This window comes from Ailuropoda melanoleuca, chromosome 13 (genome assembly GCF_002007445.2).
Source record: "Ailuropoda melanoleuca isolate Jingjing chromosome 13, ASM200744v2, whole genome shotgun sequence".
Taxonomy (NCBI): Eukaryota; Metazoa; Chordata; class Mammalia; order Carnivora; family Ursidae; genus Ailuropoda; species Ailuropoda melanoleuca.
In genome coordinates, this window is record NC_048230.1 from 4,998,040 (window position 1) to 5,019,775 (window position 21,736).

The window sequence follows — 21,736 nt, forward strand, 5'->3', positions numbered from 1 at the left end:
GGCACAAAATCAGGCCTTCTGTGCCAGGGATATTTTCTGGAAAGAGGGATGCTACTTAGTCTAAAAGTGTGGGGAATGAGGCCATTTTTACCCATAGGGAGACTGAAGGTGGAGACAGGGAGCAGTGCCTGCCAAGGAGCAGTGAATTACTGGGAGACCAAGGAATCAAATCCAGTCAAAACGGTTAATATTCACCCAATTCTGCTGTGCCGTGAAGCCCAGCTTGCAGAAATCAATGCACCCAAGAGCTGAACCTAAACATGAAAATCTGGTTTTTTTACGATTAAAAAACCCCAATGCTACCAGGGTGCTTACCAGCATTCCTCCAACCCCCCCTTTCACTGCCCTAAATACACAATGGGCGGGTGAGACAGTCAGGGATGCGCCTGATCAAACAGATCCCAGATAAATAACCATTTATGGGCAATGAAGCTGGCACTACTCCAGGCACTGGGCATTTTGTCTGCTTGAGCTTGTGTAACCCCCAACACAACATGAAGCAAGTATCAGTAGTCTCACTTAACCAAAGAGAAAACCAAGGCAGGTAGAACAGTTTGCCCAAGGTCACACAGCCTGTGAGTGGCACAGTGAGCCTTCTTTCCGTCCTCCAGAACCACTGTGCTATTTCCTTTCTGATAGGACACTGAGCTTGGCCAGGATCCTATTCACAGCTCTCCCAGGCCCGGAGTTCCAGGAATGTGACCCTTTGCTGCAGCAGCCTCTGGGGTCCAGGGCACTGGGGGCTGGGCCAGAGATTGAACAAACAGAGCAGCAGAGAAGGCAGCTCTTTTTCTCTGGCTCCCTCCCTCTCAGTCCCCACCTCTCCCTCCCTTCTGCAGGCATCGCAGTGGAGACCTCGGGAGCGCAGAGCCCAGTTCACCAGGCTAGAAGCTAGGGGCCTGCCATGGCATCCCCAAGACCCCTGCTGACGCTAGCCCTGCTGGCGTGGGTTGTTCTGGCTGACCAAGGTGCAGAGGGTATTGGTGGCCATTTGGGCTAATGAAGGGTGGGCAAGGGTGGTCTGGGCTTGGATATGCCAGCTGACATCTCCTCCCCACAGAGTCCTGCAAGGGCCGCTGCACAGAGGGCTTCACTGCTGACAGGAAGTGTCAGTGCGATGAGCTCTGCTCTTACTACCAGAGCTGCTGTGAGGACTACGTGGCCGAGTGCAAACCCCAAGGTGCGTCCAGAGGGGCTGGGTGGGTCTGGGGTTCCCTCTGCAGCTGGACACTCACCACCACCCACTCTGCCCGCAGTGACTCGTGGGGATGTATTCACTCTGCCAGAAGATGAGTACGGGGCCTTTGACTACTCTGAGGGGACTAGAGAAGGCGACCTCACAGAGCCCAAGAGCACCACCCTGAGCCCCAGCCTGCAGACCCAGCCTGCAGAGGCTCCTGCCCAGGTACCTATTCTGATCGCTGAGGAAGAGGCTCCAGGACCTGGGCAGGAGACCTCAGGGCCCGAGACCCATGATGAAGACATCCCCGAGTCCCCAGCAGAGGAGGAGCTATGCAGTGGGAAGCCCTTCGACGCCTTCACTGACCTCAAGAATGGCTCCCTCTTTGCCTTCAGAGGTGAATCCAGGGGCATGTCTGGAGGGGTAGGGGTCTGCCCCCCCGGAACATCCCCTCTCTCACACGGCCTTCTGCACTCTAGGGCAGTACTGTTATGAGCTGGATGAAGAGGCAGTGAGGCCTGGATACCCCAAGCTTATCCGAGATGTCTGGGGCGTTGAGGGCCCCATTGATGCTGCCTTCACCCGCATCAACTGTCAGGGGAAGACCTACCTCTTCAAGGTACCAGGCCCAGGGGCTGTGGGTCAGGGCCAAGGGTATCTAGGCAGGGGTGGAGGGCTGCTGTGCCCAGGACTAGGGTGGGCAAGAAGGCTGGATCCCAGCCTGTGGTCCCTGACTGGGGCTCTTGAGGACAGGGAAGCCCAGGGCTCCAGGTCCTGAGCGACAAGCCTAGAATTGGGACTGCTGCCCAGCCAGCTACCTCCTCACTCCCTCCTCCTCCTCTGCTCCTTAGGGTAACCAATACTGGCGCTTTGAGGATGGTGTCCTGGACCCAGATTTCCCCCGCAACATCTCTGAAGGCTTCAAGGGCATTCCGGACAACGTGGATGCAGCCTTGGCTCTCCCTGCTCATAGCTACAATGGCCGGGAGCGGGTCTACTTCTTCAAGGGTACTGAGTGGGTGGGGGAAAGAGCAGGCAGTGGGGCAGTCTCGGTTTGCTTCCACACTCCTCTACGGGCAGGGTCAAATTAGGCTCAACCCTGCCAGGAGCTCCTATCTTCAGCAGCCTTGGGGCTGGCTTTCCAGCCTTGCTCACACGTCTCCCCCCTTCCCCCAATCCCGCTTCCCCACTCAGGGAGACAGTACTGGGAGTATGAGTTCCAGCAGCAGCCCAGTCAGGAGGAGTGTGAAGACAGCTCCCTGTCCGCCGTGTTTGAACACTTTGCCCTGCTGCAGAGGGACAGCTGGGAGAGCCTCTTTGAGCTTCTCTTCTGGAGCAGACCCTCTGGTATGGAGGAAGGGCAAGTCTCGCTTTCTCCTCCTGGGACCCTCTGGGGAGGGGCAGGACACAGCTGGGCAGAGGGGGCTGCGATTGCAGAGCTATGGATCAAAAGCTGTTTGCTCAGGCCAGACTTTGTTTCTGTTGACCTTTGGGGGGAGGTCCACCTGGACCCCACACATTGGACTTTGCCTAGCACAGCCAAGGGTACAGCTGGCAGGAGGAGGGGCTGTGGCTGAGGCAAGTGGGGAGGGACGTAGGGGAGGAAGGCCAGGAGAAAGAGCACTGAATAGGGAGTCAGAGGGCCCGGGTGCTGTGCTCTGCCACAAGCTTGCTGTGTCCTTGGGCAAGGCACAGCCCACTGGTGGGCACCAGATGAACTCTACAGGTCCCCAAGGCTCTCAGTAACCCATCCCCTGCCACAGGTGGTGCTGGACAGCCCCGGTTCATCAGCCAGGACTGGCCCGGTGTGCCCACGCAGGTGGACGCGGCCATGGCCGGCCGCATCTACATCTCAGGCTCAGCTCCCCGATCCTGGGCCAAGAAGCCCAAGTCCAAGCGGCGCAACCGTAAGCGCTACCATTCACGCCGTAACCGTCACCGTGGCCGAGGCCGCAGCCAGAACCCCCACCGGCAGTCCCGTTCAACCTGGCCGTCCTGGTTCTCCAGTGAGGAGAGCGGCCTGGGCACCTACAACTATGACTACGACATGGACTGGCTTGTGCCTGCCACCTGCGAGCCCATCCAAAGTGTTTACTTCTTCTCACGAGGTGCGAGCCTCTGCCATCCTTGTAGCTGTTCTAGCTGGGTCTTCCCTGATGTCCCTGCTCCCCGTGGGCTGAACCTGGCCCTTGGGTGGTGACTCCAGAAAGCCAGGGTGGGAGTCCTTGGCTGCATTTTGGATGTTCACTTACCCTTCCAGGGGAGACCCACATCTTCTTTTTCAGGGCAGGATTGGGCAGGGCCAGGCTGGGTCTCACACACCCTCTCCTGACCTCTCTTCCAGACAAGTACTACCGAGTCAACCTTCGCACACGGCGAGTGGACACCGTGAGCCCTCCTTACCCACGCTCCATCGCCCAGTACTGGCTGGGCTGCTCAGTTTCCGGCCACCAGTAGGAATCTGAGCCCACACAGCTGGGCCCTCCACTGCTTCTTCGTCAACCTCTTCTTCCCGGCCCAATAAAGATCCCTTGACCCTGAGTTTAAGACCACTGTCCTGACTGGGGTGGACAGGCAGGAGACAAGGATCTCCTTGGGGAAAGGAGGGAAGGCTGGACTGTCATGATGTCTTGAGGGAGGAGAGCCTCCTTGTGTCCAGTCCATGTTGGGCACAGGCCCTCTCTGTGAACCCAAAAAGCTCTGGGGTGGGGAGGGCCTCATGAATGTTAGCCTTCCTCCTGAGCTAAGCAGCCCCTACCAACCCACTAACATTAGCAGGAGCTCGAACCCCACTGATGATGACAGCAGCTACCAAGTGCCCCTCCCAGCCCCGGGCTTGCTTTGCTTTTTGGAGCTGACTAGGGTCTTGGAGGAGAGAGAAGGGGCAGACAGGGTGGGCTTCTGGTTTAGCTTTTCTGCCCATTGTGAGCCTGCAATGTGGTTAGCCTAGGGAACTGGTGTGCTCCCCCAAACCTACCCCGGAAGTTAGGAGAGGGAAGGGCAAGAACTCAAAGGAAATTCAAATGCACCCACTTCTCTTAGAAAAGTGGCTCAGAAGACTTACGAGGATGAATACTCTGTAAAAACAAACATCTTCCTTAGAATGCCTCCACCGTACCCGTGGAACCTCCTGATTCTAGGCTCCTGGACTCCAAGAAGCCCATCTGGGCTGTCAAGGGGCCACGGAGGAAGGCTGGATGCAGACGGATCTCCAAAGCGGACCCGAGGGCAAGCTGGTGGGGACATCTGCTTCCCAGCCCTGCTGAGGGTGGGGTGACAGCAGCTCACCTGCCATCGCCCCGTCATCCTCCTCACCCTGCCCAGCCTCCAACTGTGGCACAGGACCCCACCCACTCTCCCCCGAAGGCAGCCAGCACCAGGGCACTGAGGGCTCCAGAAGGGGCAGGGGAAGCACTGGGAGCATTAGGGAGAGGGCTTTTTCTGGCTTCCTGGAAGGAGTCCTGGGAAGATTTTCACAAAGTACAGGATTTCAGACACAGACTGCCAGAGCTTGCGGTGTGAGGAGGGGGCTCGGACCAGCTTCCTTTATGAAGCCCTGGAGGAGCAGGGGCTGCAAAAGCTTTGCCCCACCCATACCCCCAAAAGCCCCAACACTGCCCTTGGCCTTCCCTCTTTCCTCTGGGACCGCTCCATTCCCCTCACGCTGGACATGAAACCTCTCCCCTCCTGGAGGCGGGGCCAGCCGTCTGAGCAGATAAAACCCCAGCAGGGGTGTGGTGTGGGCACAGCCTTGGCATGGCCTTCTGGCTCCTCATTCTCTGCCAGCTCCATGGCCAGCCCTATGGATGCATCCTCAACGGGTGATCTGGTGGGGAAAGGGTGGGCAGGGGGAGAATGTGGGGAAGGTGTGATGGGGGAAGATGGAAGCCAGGGAGCAGACGAGGGGCTTCAGGGTTTGCTGGGGGTTTTGAGGCTGGGACGGAGGCTCTCGCAGGGAGTCCTGGCTTGACTCCTACTCCGGCCCACAGGCCATGCCAGTGGGTTGGGCTCCCACCGGAGAAAGCGGACCACCTTCAGTAGAGGGCAGCTGCTGGAATTGGAGCGGGTGTTTGCAGCATGGCCCTACCCTGACATCGGCACCCGTGAGCACCTGGCTCGGGTCACCTGCCTTCCTGAGGCCAAGATACAGGTGAGCAGCGACCCCCTCTCCGGGTGGGGGTACGCTCACACAGTCCCTTTTCTCTGGGTATCCTGCCTCCAGGTTTTGCTTTCCTGTAGCTGGGGAAGGGGGTGCTGGAGCCAGAAGAGATTCCTTTTTCCCCTATCAGGTGTGGTTCCAGAACCGCCGGGCCAAGAGAATCAAGAATAGGAAGGCAGGAGGCCTAAGCCCCAGGCCTGAGCACACCCAGAGAGCCCGTTCTCTTCCAGACACCTTCCAGCAGGCCCGGGAGCCCCGAACACTAGGCCAGCTTCCACCCTCCAACAGCACACCTCAGTGTGCCTCTATGTGTCGACATGCCTCCTGCCCAGCTCCTGGCTCAGGTCCAGGGCAGGGCTGGCCAGGGGCTAAAGCTGTAGCCCCATGGGGGCCAGCTGGGGCTTCTGGGGTCCACCTCTCTTCAGAGCGAGCCACTCCCCAGACCTCACTGAGCAGCTTATCTGATCTCATCTATGCCTCCGCCATCGTCGCCAACCTGGACCACTCCTAATCAAAGTCCAGAACTCGTGAGACCACTCCTCTGGCTCTGCAGCCCACCCTGCCCCTTAGGATTGAATACATCAGAAATAGATCCCCTGTCCCTCCTTTTACACAAGAGAGCTCTCTTACCGGAAAGAAGGTTAGCTCAGGCATCCCTCCCCTCTACTGTCCTCTAGGCCAGCCCGGAGTCACCAGGGCCCGGGTCCTACTACCCAGCACCCTACTCCTCCTGGAGCCTATGCCCACTGCCATGGCAAGAGGTACCTTCAGAGAGATGAGGTAAGGGTCAGGTTTTCCACCTCTCAGGAGCCAGGCCTGGCCCCCAGTTCTTCTCACCCTGGCTGACAACACCTCCTGCCTCCAAAGAATGAGCAGCCACCCCTCACTTTCAGGCCATTAGCTAACTAACTGCTAAGTGAGTTAGGTGAGGAGAGCGCTGAAACTAATTCCAGACTGCTGGGAACCAGGGCCCCCTCTTCTGACCTACCACCACCTGGACAAATTAATCAGAACCACGGATCTGAAGAGGAAGTGATATTAAAGTAATAAAGTAGAAAGAGGAGGCTGGGGCTTATGTTCATTTAATTTTCACAAAGATCAGATTGGCTGCCCTCTGACCTGAGGCTGTGGAGACAACCTGACAGATTTAGCAGGGGGTGGGGGTGTGCACGCTGCCTGCGACACTGGGTTTTCATATCACCGTCCTCTGTAATACCAACTAATCTCCAAATAAAACCCAAACTCTATACCTTAATCTGGATTGTTGTGTGCTGCAAATGAATGGGGACAAGCGCTGTTTGCTTTTGAAATGTATCTCCATCACCTAATCCCTAAATAGGGCCATGTTCCACACAGATCCCAGGTGGGAGGCATGACCCAGGCTTCTACTAGGATTAGTTAGAGGGACAGTTCATCCAAGGGCTTAGGGCTCTGGCTGAAGACCCTAGGGAGATGGGAGCCTCTGCTGGCACCTTCTGCTCCTGCTCCCACGGCTTCCAGGATGCTCCAGCTGCCTCCACTTCCGGAGCTGCTCTGCTCCAGAAAAGCATGGAGTTTGCAATTAGTCTGGGCTGGATTCAAATCCTGGCTCTGCTATGTAACCTTGCAACTCTCTGAAAGTCTATGAGCCTGCAAAATGGGGGCTGATAATACCTGTCTTCTCTCCATTTTGGGAATGAGAAGCAATAATGTTAAGTGAAGGGCTTCATGTGGTGTGACACACTACAAAAGCTCTCAATTCACCCAAGCTGCCTTCCTTCTCCATACTGCAGGCTAGGAGAAACTGGGAGGACCCCAAACTTCTTGTTCCTCCAGCCTCCTGCCAAGCACTCCCCTTTCGCCCTGGGAAGCCCTGGGTTCAGACTGTGCTGGAGAAAAGTATGGGGTGGTGAGAGATGAGGAAGTGGCTGAAAGCAGAGAGAGTCTCTTCTCTGTGATGAGAACTGGACAGGCCACCTGATTGCTATCTCCAACTCTGCCCCTGCACATGGACGAAGACTCTGCACGGCGAAGATTTCCTTGGCAGGAACTGCGTCTTCAACCTCTTGATCTCTAGAAGCTAGCACAGTACTTGTCTCAAAAAGGAGCTCTCAGTAAGTGTTCAAGGCCACAGAAGCCTGTTGACTTGTGAGGAGGGGCTTGGGATCAGATAAGGACCCCATTCTAGTGAAAGGGGTGTGTGTGTGTGGAATGACCCCAATCTCAGCGTGAGAAGACGCCCTGGGTCAGAAGCGGTTTGAAGGGTCCTGCTCTTTATCTAACATTTACAAGCCTTCCCACCTTCCAATCCAGGTATCTGGGCGGGGGAAGTGGGGGTGGATGCTGAAGGCTATGTGGGCCCACAGGCTACCTGGCCCACAGAGTTCAGCACAAGTATAGCCATGAATCCCCACAAACATTCCGTGTAGCTTTTAAACTCAGTCTTAAGTGGTCTGAGTTGGTAGAAATGTTATAAAATGCCACCTGCACTTTTTCTCACAGTTGACACTTCTTTCGACCAACAACAGAAATTCTAAGACTTCTCAACAAAGTCATCTATGGTGGAACAGAAGAAACGAAACCTTCCCTCTCTCTCACGTACTGCCTGGGGAAGTTCAGACTGGCTACGTATCAAAAAGAAACCAGGGGCGCCTGGGTGGCTCAGTCGTTAAGCATCTGCCTTCAGCTCAGGGCGTGATCCCAGCGTTCTGGGATCGAGCCCACATCGGGCTCCTCCACTGGGAGCCTGCTTCTTCCTCTCCCACTCCCCCTGCTTGTGTTCCCTCTCTCACTGGCTATCTCTCTCTGTCAAATAAATAAATAAAATCTTAAAAAAAAAAAAGAAACCAGCAAGCACTATAGAGCAAATGTCTACTGAACCAGTGAGCGTGTAATTTCTTTCTGTTTAAAAAAAAAAAGATTTACTTATTTTAGAGACAGAAAGAAAGCGAGCAGGGGGAGGGGGCAGAGGGGGAAAGGGAGGGAGGGACAGAGAGACAGAGAGAGAGAGAGAGATAGAGAGACACAGACTCAAGCAGACTCCCCGCTGAGCGCGGAGCCTGATGTGGGGCTCAATCTCACAACCCATGAGATCATGAGCTGAAGCAAAATCACAAGTTGGACACTTAACTGACTGAGCCACCCAGGTGCCCAAGTGTGTAATTTCTAAGAACAAAAGAGTACCCTGGGGGAGAAAAAGAGCATAGGAGTTCATAGTGCGAGCAAATGGAAAGGATTGTACCATTAGGAACAGACCCTGAACAATTATCAGAACTATGGAATCTTCAAGCTTCTGTGTTGTCAGAAGATCTGAATTAAGAATATAATGGACATAATAGATATTTATTGGATAAATAACTATTACTGACAGTTTTTAAGTACCTTTACACAGATTCTATCAGTATACCATTAATCTAAGTTCTTGAAAGTTTAACATTACATGGGGACTTCAAAACAGCCTAGCAGTTTTTGACTCCATTTAACAGAGGAAGGACCACAGCTGGTCATCTGATCTCTCTCAGCTTCAGTTTTGTCTTCAGGAAAAGGGGCCTAAAGCTGTTTCCTCTTCCAACCTCCAGCATTGTTATGAAGACCAAAAATAATCACGTAAAGCAATTATTCAACTGTGTACATTTACAAACTATTTTCTGCACTCCCCCAAACCCAGACATTTTAAGAACCTACATAAAATATCCTCCGTTAGGCTTAAGTACAATAACATGTATGCGTACTCATAATGTTATGTGTGCGTATTCATGTGTACGCTTATTCACGTTCACATATACAACAGAATCTGGAAACAGTCCCTATTTACAAAGAACGTCTCCCTTTATTAGCTGAGACAATCCACAGTAGGCATACTCTTCCCACCAATACACACAAAGCACAAGAGATTTTCGATTAAAAGCCAACATACTGTTTGCCATCTGAATTGTTTTCATTTTTGGAGGCAGGGCAAAGGGTGATGGAAAGGTGGGAAGTTTAAGGAGGGCTGGTGAGTGGTAGAAACAGGCAGAAGCATACAGAAAATGTGAAAAAGGCGAGCAGAGGATGAAGATCGAAACTAAGATTCCGGAAAGGTAGCTGCCTAGCTCCCAATTTCACCATCCCGTACCAACCTGTTTTTCTCTTATTTGATGTCCTGTGATCAGTTCCTCTTCTGACACAAACTGGTTTCTAGAAAGGGAATCCTTTGTGTTTTTTGGAAGTTACTGATTTAAATTACAGGTCTGCATCAAGGATAGTGTGGAGCAAGGGTGACCATCGACTTGTGACCATCGACTTGTGCACTTGGGGAAGTTCAAGGCAGTATGGTCTACTTCTGAGAAGACCTGGATTCTATTTACTCCTGATGGAGAAAAACCCAGCCTTAGCACTGCCCACTTGGACTAGAGAAGGCAGACGGGCACTGGGTTCAGGAGAAGGAACTGAAAGACCAGTTCTTTTCAGTTGTTGTCTGACTCTCCTTTACTGCCCCTCTGGAAATTGATAGAGGATCGGGCTCTGGCAGGAACAGCAAGTGGTCTTGGCTTGGGCCTCTGACTAACCAGAGCAGCGGACAAAGGGCCTGACAGGTTGACTGAGAGTCAGTGATTGGCAGCTGGGAGCCTGCAGTCTCCCAAAACCCGCTCCAGGCTTTGATGATGAATCATCAGTTAAAGCTCTCCCAACTCGCCTTCCATCGCCCGCACCATGACATACAGCTCGGCCAGGCCCACCACAGAGGCCACGATCAATGCAGCTAGTACCCGCTGGGGAGAGAGAGAACCAGGCTTAGGGGATGCAGGTCAGCATCCAGCTCTGCAGCCTCCAGCACCGCTAGTAAAGATGGGAGGAGCGGGGAGAAGGGAGGAAAACCCAGCCCATAAGTTGGGGGGAAGGGAAGAAAATCGGATCTGGATTCTCTTGAGGTTATTATGCACTCCCATGACTGCTGGACAGCTCAAATGCTCCTCCTGTTTACTACATAAATATTTGTTTAACTCCTAACATGTTCAAGGCACCTTCACATACATCCTCTCTCTCCCACCAGCACTCCCACTTGGGGCACCCTGCCCTGCCCAGTGTCTACTTACTGAGGCCATTTCTGTGAAGATATATTGGCTTCCAAGGTAAGTGCAGACGAAGGCAGCTGCCACCGTGACAATAAAGTTGAAGATGGTGATGACCAGAGCTTTCACTGACCTCACTTTGGGGAAGAACCCAGGGAAGAAACCTTTAGGTCAGCATCCTCCATGAAGCCCTCTTATCTCAGGGCTGTCTCCCCCATCAACTGGGGTTCCCTCAAACGGCAAGCCTGAATAGCTCAGGCTTAAACCCAGAGCACTGGGGTGGAAAGAAGTCCCATGACCAACCCCTCCCAGGGAGAGGCTTTAGCAATACGATTTCCCAGTACCTCACCTTGCTTTCCCAGGTCACTAAGAGTCCCACCATGCCTTGAATCCTGGGAAAAAGAAAACACAAAGGATTCCAAATGGAAGCAGCCCGGGGAGTATCCATTTGTCAATCTGGGCTCTGCTTTCTTTATTTCCCAACACATTAACTCTGCCTTCTCCATGGATTCTGTTGTCGGGGACCAGCTGGACTTTTTTCTGAACCACAGATCAAGCATTTCAGAGAAAGGACATAGGTTCCCAGTACCCATCTACTCCTCTCTTGCTCCAGGATGGGAGCACGCCACAGAACAATAGGGAGCCCTGTCAGAAGAAAGGCTCTAAGGCTTACCTCCACCTACACAACTTTCAAGAATCAGTCACCATCTGTGCCCAGAGTCTCAGTAAATGACTTGGGAATTATATTAGGTTTGTATGCGGCACAGAGCTTCTATGGTCCCTGACTAGTATAAAAACCAAGCTTCCACGATGTTTTTTCCCTCTGTACCTCTTCCCAGCATAGGGCTCTGATTTCAGGAGTTACTCTGTCCTTGTACGGAAGAGCAGGCCCTTACCTTACAGGTGACATTGTATGTGATCCGCTTATATTCCTCATTGGCCAGCTGTATCTTAATCTTCTCCAAACGCGCAACTAGCTCTGGGTTCTGAGGCAGAAAAACAAGAAGGATATCCCCAGCTTGCTAGAAAGCCATTTCACAATCATTGGTTTCAGAGGGCAAAGCAGTGGTAAGAGTGCCAAGAGACCCACGTATTAGTTCGGCCTTGGAAATTTTTTTTTTTTGAATCTGTTTTCCAAGCTCCCTTTTCAAGGGAGGACAATATCTGGTTCCCCCACCCCAGCTCTCAAGGATTTAAAAAACAATTTTTGAGCCCAAACGTTGATTCATAAATCTGAGTAAGTCCAATTCAGCCAACATCCACTCTCACAAATATATCCCTTACATACCCGGGGAGGCTTCACAACCTCTGGGAGATAGATTTCACTGCCTTCTAGGAGCTCATGAAGGTATAGTGTGGAACCTGGGAAGAAAAGATTTTTAGAAACATAATGATGCATAGAACTGAGGTTGAAGGATTAAGATCAGAAAAGTGGCCCTTCTATTTTTTCCTACCAAAATAAAATATGGCCATCCCTATTTCAATTCATCTTCAAGATCATTTTCAATTGAGAAGATAAATATCTCCTAGCGCACATTGATGACTGTCAGTTCTCAATTATCTTGCCAATGTCACAGCTAACAAGTAATCCAATTAATTTGCCTTTAGATTAAGTCAGGCTGTGGCCACAACAGAACTGCCCTAAATAGGTTTAAGTCACAGTGATGCTAAATAGTTAGTGAACAGTGTACTAGATGATCTCTAAGGTACTTTTTAGTTCTAATAGTTCTAGTAGTTGAGCAGTCTACCCTTTGTACTTCTGGGTAGGCTATGCTAATTCTGACAAAAGACCTTACAAGCCAGTTTGTCCTAGTTCCTCCCTTTACAGTTAAAACTGAGACCCAAGAAGAGAAACGACTTCTCCAAGGGGAGTTTGTGGCACAGCTAGGACTAGAACTCAGATGCTGCTCCCAGTTCAGGTCTTTCAACACAGCTTTCCATCATCTTATGTGGGAAAAAAAAAAAAAAAAGAGAAAGAAAGAAAGAAAGAGAAAGAATAGAAAGAAAGAAAGAAAGAAAGAAAGAAAGAAAGAAAGAAAAAGAAAGAAAAGAAAGAAAGAAACCATCAGATGGAAGGACATCCAGATTCCCAAACAGATAAAGCTCACTATTCTAAGTTGTTTTCTAATGTGGCTTAAAAGGAAGAAACTGAACTTGTGCGGAGGTACTGGGTTAGAACTGGACTTCCTCAAAGGTCAGGAGACCCTAAGTGGGCCTGGTAGTGAAGAAGAGACTCTCAAGAGAGCAGAAACTGCACACGTAAATTTTGTCACCCACGAGAAATCCCCATGGAAGCTGTTAAGGGAGTGGTTTGTCCTACGGTTTATGAGGTGACGCTTGGGTTGGCTAGATGTCCCTTTCCCGGGTGAAGGAGAGTGATGGATTTTTCCCCCTCACAACGATGCTAGAAGTGGGAAAAGACTCAGGAGGGAAAAGACTCTGGAAAAAGAGAGGCGAGTCCGGGCTGGAGACTGGGGCTCACCCCTCTCTCTCAGGTACTGATGCAGATCTCGGATCAGGCGGAAGGAAACCAGGCGCGCGGAGCCACTGGGAAAATCACCGTCCTTGTGTTTTTTCCCCAGTGCGGCTTCAAGTTCTGCCCGCAGCTTTCGGGGCAACTGCTCTGGTTCCAGCTCCCCACCGGGGCCCAAAGCGCGAACCAGCCGCTCGCCCGCCAGCAAACAAGACGCCATCTCTAACGGACTACGGTCAGGTGACCGGGGGCCGGGACTTCCGTCCATCGTGCACCGGAAGGAGCTTTTGAGTTCGAGGGGCGGATGAGGCGGGGCAGAGGGCCAAGGGGGCGGGGACGCGGCGCGGGGCAGTGTGGGGCGGGGGCAGAACGCCTCCGGCCGCGGTTTGGGCCCAGTGTCAGCAGCCGAGCGGGCGCTCGGGCGGGACATGGCGGGCTGTGTGGCCCGGCGGGCCTTGGCCGTGGGCAGCCGCTGGTGGTCCCGCTCGCTAACTGGGGCCCGAGGGCCGAGGTCGCTCTGTGCGGCGGGTGGAGCTGGGGCCTTCCCACCAGCGGCGACCACGACGACGCGGAGGCACCTCTCGTCCCGGTGAGGGACGGAGCGCGGGGCCCGTACGTGGAACCCAGGGAGCGTGTTCCGGCCAGCGAGGAGGCCAGGAGGCCGGGCCGGCTGAGGGTGATTGGAGTTCGGCCCGGGAGAGGGTCCCGGCCGGGAGCCGACCTGTTCTGCCTGGGATGTGTGCCAGGAACAGAGAAGGGAGCGCGGCCCAGAGCCCTGGGTTACGCAGGACTGGCTCTGAGGGGAAGCTAGTAACCCTCCCGGAGCGAATCCTACCTCCCCAAATGGGGATCTCGACCGCTGTTGTTAGTGGGCAGCCTTTTAATTAAGCCCTAGGGCTCTTGACTTGAACCCCCAGCCCCGCATTGGGATAAAGCCTCCCTCAGAAAGATGCTCGGAGTGGGAAACAGGACTCTTGAGAGTGAGACCCGCGTGGGTTCCGGGTTTCAGCGTGACCTTGGGGAGATTGGTTCTTTCTGTGTGACTTGGGGAGGGGGCTTGAGGCCATGGGGAATGGTGTGAGCATTGTCTCTATTGATGGGACAGACAGGTCAAATTGGGGCTGGAGGATCAAGTGAGAGGAAGCATAAGGTTCACATCTCCAAAATACTAAGAATAGCAGACCTTCGAATTAGAAGGACCCCTAGAAAGAGCAACCCTGTCCAGAGAGACCACTGAGAGAACTGACCTTTTTGTGGCAGAAATTAGACACTGGTATTGGGGAGAGATGATAAGTATTTGCAGTTTAAGACCCCTGTGAAATGTGATGTGAATCTGAACAAAAACCAGATTGAGAGACTACTAGGTGCAACGCGGGGAGTGCAGTAGGACGTCTGGAGATGATGGCTAAGCCATTCAAGGGCAGGGTGAAGGCTGCAGTTTCGGGGGGTAGACAGAGATGGAATTAGAACAAATATTTCACACACTCGGCTCTGAGGGGGAATACGGCTAATCAGACCCAGGCATTGCTCCCAGGGAACTTAACAGTCTCTAGTGGAGATAAGACAGGGGAGCAGATAACAGAAATGCAAGGTGGGAAAGGCGTTAAAATGCTGTGGGTGGTCAGGAGGGTAGGTCAGGGAAGAAACAGGCAAGGGGTACAAATAAACGGTGCAAGGGCATTATATGAGGAATGCTGAGAATGAAGAGAGAAGAAAGTGATCTGGGAGCAGTCAGACATAACAGAAACTGAGGCAGGGCCTGTGGCTGGACCTCATGGGGGAAAAGGCAGAATCTGGAGTGGTGGTTTGCGAGGACACTTACCTGCTTCACCTGCCCCACTGCTTCGACACTGCTTCGACCCTTCTCTGCTGTCACTGCCTGGCCCCTGAATCTCCTAGTAGCTTTTTCTGATGGGATAGGTACCATTACCTTCTCAGCTTTTCAGTTGCTTGTTGTTTTCCTTCCTAATCAGAAACCGACCAGAGGGCAAAGTTTTGGAGACAGTTGGTGTATTCGAGGTGCCAAAACAGAATGGAAAATACGAGACCGGGCAGGTGAGTGCTGGGCTGGGCCATCTTTCATTTTCAAGGTGTGCCCTCCTGAAAGGGTCAGTTTTGTTCATAGGTCTGAATGTTACGGTTTTCTGCGTTGGTATTTAGTGCTGGACCAGAATCACAAATTTTTTAAGATGGGGTTTCTGTTTTCCTGGATGTGAATCCTTTTCATGGTCAGTGGGTTCCCTTTCCAAGTTAGCGTGGACAGAAATAATTTGAACCAAAGTGAGGAGAGGGCCAGGTTGTTGAAGAGTCCTGTAATTTAGTGGAAGGTGGGAAGCCAGTGGAGGGAGCTTTCAGAAAAGCAAACCTTTGGGGGCACCTGGGAGGCTCAGAAGGTTAAGCGGCTGACTCTTGGTTTTGGCTCAGGTCATGATCTCAGGGTCCTGGGATCGAGCCCCGTGTCTGGCTCCATCCTGGGTGTGGAGCCTGCTTAAGATTCTCTCTCTCCCTCTCCCTTCCTCCCTCTCTAAAGAAAAAAACAAAAAAGAAAGAAAGAAAAAGAAAAAAAAGAAAAGCAAACCTTTGATACTTTGTCATAGTTGAGCTGATGCAGTGTAATATAAGCCGTGGGTGTGAGGCTCTTGTTTTCGTATCAGCTTTGTGCAGATCCACTGAGATAGATTTAGGCCCCTTATAAGTACGGACTTTTTGTTTATTCAACTTCCCACTCCCTTGTTCTTGTATGCCTGCAGCGGACCAGGTGGTGTGCATTGGGCTTGAATCAGAAAGCAATGCCTTCATCTAGAGAGGAATTAGGACGGGGTCAGTGGCTAAGCACTGTGCTGAGTGGAGGGGAGGTCAGGGAAGTCTTCCTAGAGCTCTAAGCGACGGTCTAAAGGATCAGAAGTCAGCTGGGTGAAGAGGGGGTAAGAGTGTTCCAAAGCTGGTAGGAGTGGATCATAGAGTTCAAGAGAAAGATCAGCAGGACCTCATGCTGGGGTTGCAGTATCGGTGCTGCTTAGTGGTCTGAGTCCCACCGGAAGGACTTGTGGACTGCACACTCATTGAGGCTCTTTCCTCCCAGCTCTTCCTTCATAGTGTTTTTGGCTACCGAGGTGTCGTCCTGTTTCCCTGGCAGGCCAGACTATATGACCGGGATGTGGCTTCTGCCGCTCCAGAAAAGTAAGTACCCCTGTCACTGTGCCTCACAGTACCCTCGGGAGGAGGCCTGACTCATGGCCGACGTATGTAACTGGGGTCCCAGGGGGGAGTTCAACATCCTCCCGGGCCGTCGGAACAGTCCCAGAGTACTTCCCAGACACCATGGAGACAAAAGTGCTGAATGCCAGGGACAGTCTTAAGCCAGAGGGTCCCTTTAGGCCTCCTCAGGGTGCTTTCCCAAGCTGATCTCTATTTGCATTACAAGTAGCCCAGAAGGTGTGGAGGGACTAATTTTCTTGATTTTTTGACGTTCAGTTAGAATCTTTCTTCCAATCTCTTATCACTAGAGTAAATTAAAAAAAAAAAAAAAAAAAAACCTAGTTCCATTAAGTCATAGACAGCCCCAGGGATGTGAGAAGAGTAAGGTACTCAGGGCTCCAGGGATGGAACCAGCAATTTGATTTTCTCAACATGGTCCCCTTCTCCAAGAAGCAGCCAGAGAGTAAGACAAGTGGTGACTCCATGCCATGGGTCCTCCACATTCCCTTGTCGGCCTCTGACTGGGGAGAGGCTGGGCCCGGGTGTTGCTGAGCAGGTTCCCAGCTGATGCCAAGGCCCCTTCAGATCAGGCACTAACTAGTCTGTTTAGGTAAGGAGATGGTAGGGAGCTAGGGCAGGCACCACCTCTGTTTCTCTTGGGGTGACCTTGGGCTGCTTCTACCCTCTAGGGCAGAGAATCCTGCCGGTCATGGCTCTAAGGAGGTGAAAGGCAAAACTCACACTTACTATCAGGTGCTGATTGATGCCCGAGACTGTCCACATATAGTAAGTAAGCAAGGTGGCTGGGCCTGGGGTTTCTCTCCATGGGAAAGGCCTGAACCTGGTGGGGACAGAGGGAGGGAGAAAGGTCAAAGAGAACCCAGATTAGCACTGGGCCCCAAGTTCTCAGGCCTGGATAGTGACTAAGAAAATCTCTGACTCGCTTCTCGCTTTAGTCTCAGAGATCTCAGACAGAAGCTGTGACTTTCTTGGCTAACCATGATGACAGCCGGGCCCTCTATGCCATCCCAGGTGAGTAGTGAGCATCTGAATATGCCTGTTGATGAGAGGTCTGGTGTGTCTCAGTGAGAAGATTCTCATGCTTTTCTGATGTCCTTTAATCTGCTAGGAGGGATGATAGAAGCTGAGAACGATGTTTCCAGGCTCATCCCCCTTTGCGACAAGGCCAGGCATTGTTTCTCCTCAGTCTCGTTCTTCGCTTTTCCTGTGTGGGCTTCACTGTTTCTTTTCCCTTTCTGTGCCAGGCCTGGACTATGTCAGCCATGAAGACATCCTCCCATATACCTCCACTGATCAGGTTCCCATCCAGCACGAGCTGTTTGAAAGATTTCTTCTGTATGACCAGACAAAAGGTGAGCTCTCTCAAGAAGGGAAGCTGGAATGGGAGAGTCCTTCTTCAAAGACAGTATCACGCAAGTGGCTTCAAAGCTGTGTATCCACAGCCTTATTCAGCTTCCCGTTAGCTGTGTCAGGCAGATGGCTGTTAGCTCTTTCTGATAGATAGGAACCTGCGGCTCAGGGATGAGAAGGAGCTCAAGGTTGCTAGTGAGTGGCAAGGTCAAGGTTACAGTAGGGTTCGAAGACCTGGGCTCCTCATTCCCGGCCCATTTCTCTTCCCAGGATGTCCCATAACTCTTCGGGGCTTATTCTTGCAGGCCTCGCGCCTTCCTCCAGCCTGTGCTTTTGCTGTAGGCTTGGGTGCCTTGTTTACCTGGGTCAGCACTCGCAAGAGTTTTCTTGGAGGGACAGTTGGAGAACACCCAGGACTCTGGCCTGGACTAACTAGTCATCTCTTGCCCCAGCACCCCCTTTTGTGGCCCGGGAGACGCTTCGGGCCTGGCAAGAGAAGAATCACCCCTGGCTGGAGCTCTCTGATGTCCATCGGGAAACAACTGAGAACATTCGTGTCACCGTCATCCCCTTCTACATGGGCATGAGGGTATGTGCCTGGCCTGGGCCCCTTCCCTCAGGGGTGGGTCCCCACATTTTTTTGTGGTATCCCCCAGGGTGACTGTGGAGTGGGTTCCACATTTAAACCATGTGCCTAGTGGTCCTGGTTCCAAGTGCTGCATGTATTGGGCGGACTCCTAGAGTGGCGAGACCCTCCGGTTCTGGGACGGGGTCCTCTAGGCTGACTCTTCCTCTGTTCTGGTTCAAAGGCTTTCTGTTTATGAGGAACACACATGGACTTGTTTGAATCAGTAGAGGCTGATGTTCACACTTTGTATGCATCAGTCAGATGTTTAACGAGCTATCTCTTGCCTGGCTGTGAGCCTCAAATAAACATGAAACCCTGTTCCTGCCTTTCAGGAGCTCATGATAGCGGGAGAGGTTAGCGTAGAGCGCGTCAAGTGTTGTCGTAGTGTTGGGCTATAGAAGGGCCGAGGAGGAGGGCAGTGGCCTGGGCCAGCAGTGATTGCAGGGGTGGGGGCAGCAGCTGGCTGGAAGACTGGTGAGAAATGGAAGGGCCTTGTGGCTGACTTCCGTTGGCACCCAGCTCTGTTGGTGGTCTTGACAGGAGGAGGAGGACGGAGGCCAGGGATGGGGTCAGGAGAGGCTGCTTCCTTTGGGCTTGTTGGCCGTGGTCCAGTCACCATCCCACAGACACTTGTGGCATTGTTCTGTCTCTGCAACCTTCCTGGAATACCCCTACTCAGTTGGAGAGCTGTTGATTGGAACAGACTTGGTCCTGCCCGCTGGGACTTAAATTCTTTGTTTTTTTCCCCAGGAAGCCCAGAATTCCCATGTCTACTGGGTGAGTGTGTGCCTGGGGCGGGGGGGTGGGTTGGGAAGGGGCGAAGTTTGCCTCTGGAGGGAGGGGCCTGTGCACTGCAGGTGTCCCTCTTTGTTGCTTCTGCTGGCCTGGAATTGCGGGTGGGCTAGCCCGAGGTCTGTCCTTCTCAGATGTGAACTCTCTCCTCCACCCCCCACAGTGGCGCTACTGTATCCGCTTAGAGAACCTCGACAGTGACGTGGTGCAGCTCCGGGAGCGACACTGGAGGATATTCAGTTTATCCGGCACCTTGGAGACAGTGCGAGGCCGAGGCGTGGTAGGAAGGGTGAGCATCATAAGGCCAGTAATGCCCAGTTTCTGGTCCTTCCCAGCAGCCCTAGGGCCTGAGTGCCTGCTCTCCTCTCCTTTGTGGCTAGGGACAGAGGCTAGTGTGTGAATGCCTTGGGCTGTTTCGGGTGACACCTTACAACAGCCCCGTGAGATAGGTTTCTTACAGCCTGATTCACAGATGAAGAGAGAGGTCGCAAAGTGAGTAACTGGTCCACGGTCCCGTTTCTGGCAGTGGCAGGACCTGGATCTGAATCCAAGGGAGTCTGACATCAAAGCTTGTGTAGAGTTCCTGTTGCCAGCACAGAGCCTTATTAAAAGTATGAATTTGATGGGGCACCTCGGTGGCTCAGTCAGTTAAGTGGCTGCCTTTGGCTCGGGTCATGGTCCCAGGGTCCTGGGATCGAGCCCCACATTGGGCTCCTTGCTCAGCAGGGAGCCTGCTTCTCCCTCTGCCTGCTGCTTGTGCTCGCTCTCTCTCTGACAAATAAATAAATAAAATCTTTAAAAAAAATAAATAAAAATAGGAATTTGAGTGCCCTTCAGTGGGGCTCCTCCCCCCCACCTGCCCCAACCACTGCTTCTGGTTGTCCTTTCTCTGCCTCCTTACATAGCTGCCTCTGCTGGGCCACAGAGAGCTCATTTTGCAAGTCCTGCACTACCCCACCCCGTCCCCTGAGAAATAAAGTCACGAGAAGTGGCCAGAGGCCACATTTAACATGTACATCAGCAGGGCCCAGGGAAGCAGGGTGGGATACTGAGAACAGGGCTTTGGAGTGAGATCGTCTGCGGCTTTGAATGTCAGCTGTGTGTTGTTTACTCACCACATAACTTCGGGCCAGTTTAGCCAAAAGTCTCAGTTTCTTCCTGATAGAAGGGGCCACACCTATTACCTTGTAATTACCAGGACATTCGCACCTAGGCACTGAGTGAATAGACTCTGAGAGGGCTATTTACAGAGGAGGTCCTAAGCCCGGCATCTTTGCCCAGTGGCCTCAGATGTTGCGTCTGAGGTTCTCTTTCCCAGGATCCGAATGAAAGGCCTGGGTCAGTGGCTGTGCTATAGGAGGTGGTACTGGCAGGCAGTCCTCGTGGGAGGCCGAAGGGGGCATCCTCCCGATGAACTGGCAGTGTGTGGCCCTGGGGTATGGGGAGCTGGCCTGGCCTTAGCGATTTTGCCTGAACCCTTACAGGAACCCGTGTTATCCAAGGAGCAGCCCGCATTCCAGTATAGCAGCCACGTCTCCCTGCAGGCTTCCAGCGGGCACATGTGGTGAGTGAGCACGTGCTGGGCCGAGGGCGCCTCAGCTCCGAAAATCGAGAGCTCGTAGTTTGCCATTCATTCTGGGCCAGGGTAAATCTTGAGATGGAGTCTTATCTGCTCTTCATTGTTGTGTGGGACTTGTCTGATTTTTTTTGACTGTTTTCTAGTTTCTGTGATTTCATGGACTGAGAGAGGTCTGGGGGTTCGATACTGCGCTGAGTTCCCACGTAGTTGGTTTTCCCCGGGTAGCTCACTCCTTAACCTGAAAGTCCGGTTGGGTAGCTTATGCAGTGTGCATCCAAGGGCCAGAATCAGGGCAGCCATGTTTCTTCTTTTCATGTAGGGCCAGGAAGGGCTCTCGGGTTTCTGGACCAGTGTTATCCTGACATGAGCCAGGCTGAAGAGAGCCCATCCTGCCTCATCGTGCTGTGTTCAGCTCTGGAGCTGAGGGCCTAGGGCTCTCAAGATCCTCAGTAGGGCCTCAGCCCTCATTCCCTCTAACCTAGCTTCTCTCTGACCCACAGGGGCACGTTCCGCTTCGAGAGGCCTGATGGTTCCCACTTCGATGTCCGGATCCCTCCCTTCTCCCTGGAAAGCAATAAAGATGAGAAGACGCCACCCTCAGGCCTTCACTGGTAGGCCAGCGAAGGCCTGAGCGCCTAGGCTCGGCCCCTGAACAGCTTTTATCCCACAATTGCTGCAGAACTCTTTCTCCACGGGCCACAGTGGATCTCTTTATCATTTGCGCCATTTGATTGTGGGGTTCTTTTTTGGTGGGTGAGTGTAATCGTTTTCTCCAGAAGACCTGTGTAGGAGTCCTCCAAGGCTGGCCTCCCCCGTAAGCCCTGGCTACACTGTTCCAGTAAACCTTTCCACCAGGAATTCTCTGTTCAGCTGCCACAGGCCTGGGGTTTCCTGGCCTGTCATACAGGTTGTTTGAATTATGAGGTTTGGTCAATAAACCAGTGCACACTTGGCCACCCTCGCCATTTCTGCCTCTGGGGTCTCAGGCTCCCTTTTTGACGCAGTGGGGGCCCTTGGTTGCTGTCCTCGCTGCCTTTCCAGGAAACTGCCCCCACCTACCGGAGTATGTATCTGTTTCTCTCCTGAGGTTGGGGCTTGGCTGGACGTCTCCCAGGGTCACTATGCCTCTCAGCCAGTGGGGTGGGGGCTAGACTGGACTCTTGTTTCTTCTTTACCGTCTGCCAAGTGCTCAGCAGGAGGCCACATCAGTCTCGGCCTTCAGCACTGGCCACCCATTGACATCATTGGCCTCCTTGGGCCTGGGCAGGAGTGAGGCAAGCCATGTGAGTTCCCTGGAATAACAGGCCCGCCAGCCATGAGCCTGTG

General features: G+C 52.9%; 4 protein-coding genes across 5 annotated transcripts; 3 read left to right on the forward strand and 1 right to left on the reverse strand.

Moving 5' to 3' along the window:
* Positions 1–789: 789 nt before the first annotated feature.
* VTN (vitronectin) lies at positions 790–3,721 on the forward strand. Its single transcript, XM_002912374.4, has 8 exons — positions 790–968; positions 1,061–1,180; positions 1,257–1,577; positions 1,660–1,799; positions 2,032–2,188; positions 2,375–2,527; positions 2,944–3,288; positions 3,525–3,721. The coding sequence occupies exons 1-8, from the start codon at positions 905–907 to the stop codon at positions 3,635–3,637; spliced, it is 1,413 nt and encodes a 470-aa protein (XP_002912420.1). The 5' UTR covers positions 790–904; the 3' UTR covers positions 3,638–3,721.
* A 1,129-nt stretch (positions 3,722–4,850) lies between these two features.
* SEBOX (SEBOX homeobox) lies at positions 4,851–5,850 on the forward strand. Its single transcript, XM_011232791.3, has 3 exons — positions 4,851–5,001; positions 5,170–5,330; positions 5,470–5,850. The coding sequence occupies exons 1-3, from the start codon at positions 4,851–4,853 to the stop codon at positions 5,848–5,850; spliced, it is 693 nt and encodes a 230-aa protein (XP_011231093.2).
* A 2,794-nt stretch (positions 5,851–8,644) lies between these two features.
* Positions 8,645–13,095, reverse strand: TMEM199 (transmembrane protein 199). 2 transcript variants are annotated; one of them, XM_034640114.1, is made up of 6 exons: positions 12,852–13,095; positions 11,658–11,731; positions 11,266–11,355; positions 10,719–10,761; positions 10,394–10,506; positions 8,645–9,666 (listed from the first exon to the last, which is right to left on the reverse strand). In XM_034640114.1, exons 1-6 carry the CDS (start codon positions 13,060–13,062, stop codon positions 9,661–9,663), a joined length of 537 nt encoding a protein of 178 aa, XP_034496005.1. In that variant the 5' UTR covers positions 13,063–13,095; the 3' UTR covers positions 8,645–9,660. The 2 variants fall into 2 exon arrangements, with proteins under 2 accessions (XP_034496005.1, XP_002912379.1); XM_002912333.4 differs by having other exon boundaries at positions 8,645–10,069; positions 12,852–13,093.
* Positions 13,096–13,181: 86 nt separating this feature from the next.
* On the forward strand, positions 13,182–21,363 carry POLDIP2 (DNA polymerase delta interacting protein 2). Its single transcript, XM_002912376.4, has 11 exons — positions 13,182–13,431; positions 14,816–14,897; positions 15,925–16,022; positions 16,730–16,826; positions 16,997–17,072; positions 17,306–17,413; positions 17,864–18,000; positions 18,790–18,816; positions 18,995–19,120; positions 20,316–20,395; positions 20,911–21,363. The coding sequence occupies exons 1-11, from the start codon at positions 13,271–13,273 to the stop codon at positions 21,023–21,025; spliced, it is 1,107 nt and encodes a 368-aa protein (XP_002912422.3). The 5' UTR covers positions 13,182–13,270; the 3' UTR covers positions 21,026–21,363.
* The last annotated feature ends 373 nt before the right edge of the window (positions 21,364–21,736 follow it).

Coding starts and splice junctions, on each gene's coding strand:
- POLDIP2 (XM_002912376.4), top strand. CDS start 13,271: ATGGCGGGCTGTGTGGCCCGGCGGGCCTTGGCCGTGGGCAGCCGCTGG. Junction 16,023..16,729: donor GCTTCTGCCGCTCCAGAAAA/GTAAGTACCCCT, acceptor TCTACCCTCTAG/GGCAGAGAATCCTGCCGGTC. Junction 16,827..16,996: donor CCCGAGACTGTCCACATATA/GTAAGTAAGCAA, acceptor TTCTCGCTTTAG/TCTCAGAGATCTCAGACAGA.
- SEBOX (XM_011232791.3), top strand. CDS start 4,851: ATGAAACCTCTCCCCTCCTGGAGGCGGGGCCAGCCGTCTGAGCAGATA. Junction 5,002..5,169: donor TATGGATGCATCCTCAACGG/GTGATCTGGTGG, acceptor TCCGGCCCACAG/GCCATGCCAGTGGGTTGGGC. Junction 5,331..5,469: donor TTCCTGAGGCCAAGATACAG/GTGAGCAGCGAC, acceptor TTCCCCTATCAG/GTGTGGTTCCAGAACCGCCG.
- TMEM199 (XM_002912333.4), bottom strand. CDS start 13,062: ATGGCGTCTTGTTTGCTGGCGGGCGAGCGGCTGGTTCGCGCTTTGGGC. Junction 10,507..10,718: donor TAGTGACCTGGGAAAGCAAG/GTGAGGTACTGG, acceptor TCTTCCCCAAAG/TGAGGTCAGTGAAAGCTCTG. Junction 10,070..10,393: donor TCTTCACAGAAATGGCCTCA/GTAAGTAGACAC, acceptor CTCTCTCCCCAG/CGGGTACTAGCTGCATTGAT.
- VTN (XM_002912374.4), top strand. CDS start 905: ATGGCATCCCCAAGACCCCTGCTGACGCTAGCCCTGCTGGCGTGGGTT. Junction 969..1,060: donor GGTTGTTCTGGCTGACCAAG/GTGCAGAGGGTA, acceptor TCCTCCCCACAG/AGTCCTGCAAGGGCCGCTGC. Junction 3,289..3,524: donor TGTTTACTTCTTCTCACGAG/GTGCGAGCCTCT, acceptor CCTCTCTTCCAG/ACAAGTACTACCGAGTCAAC.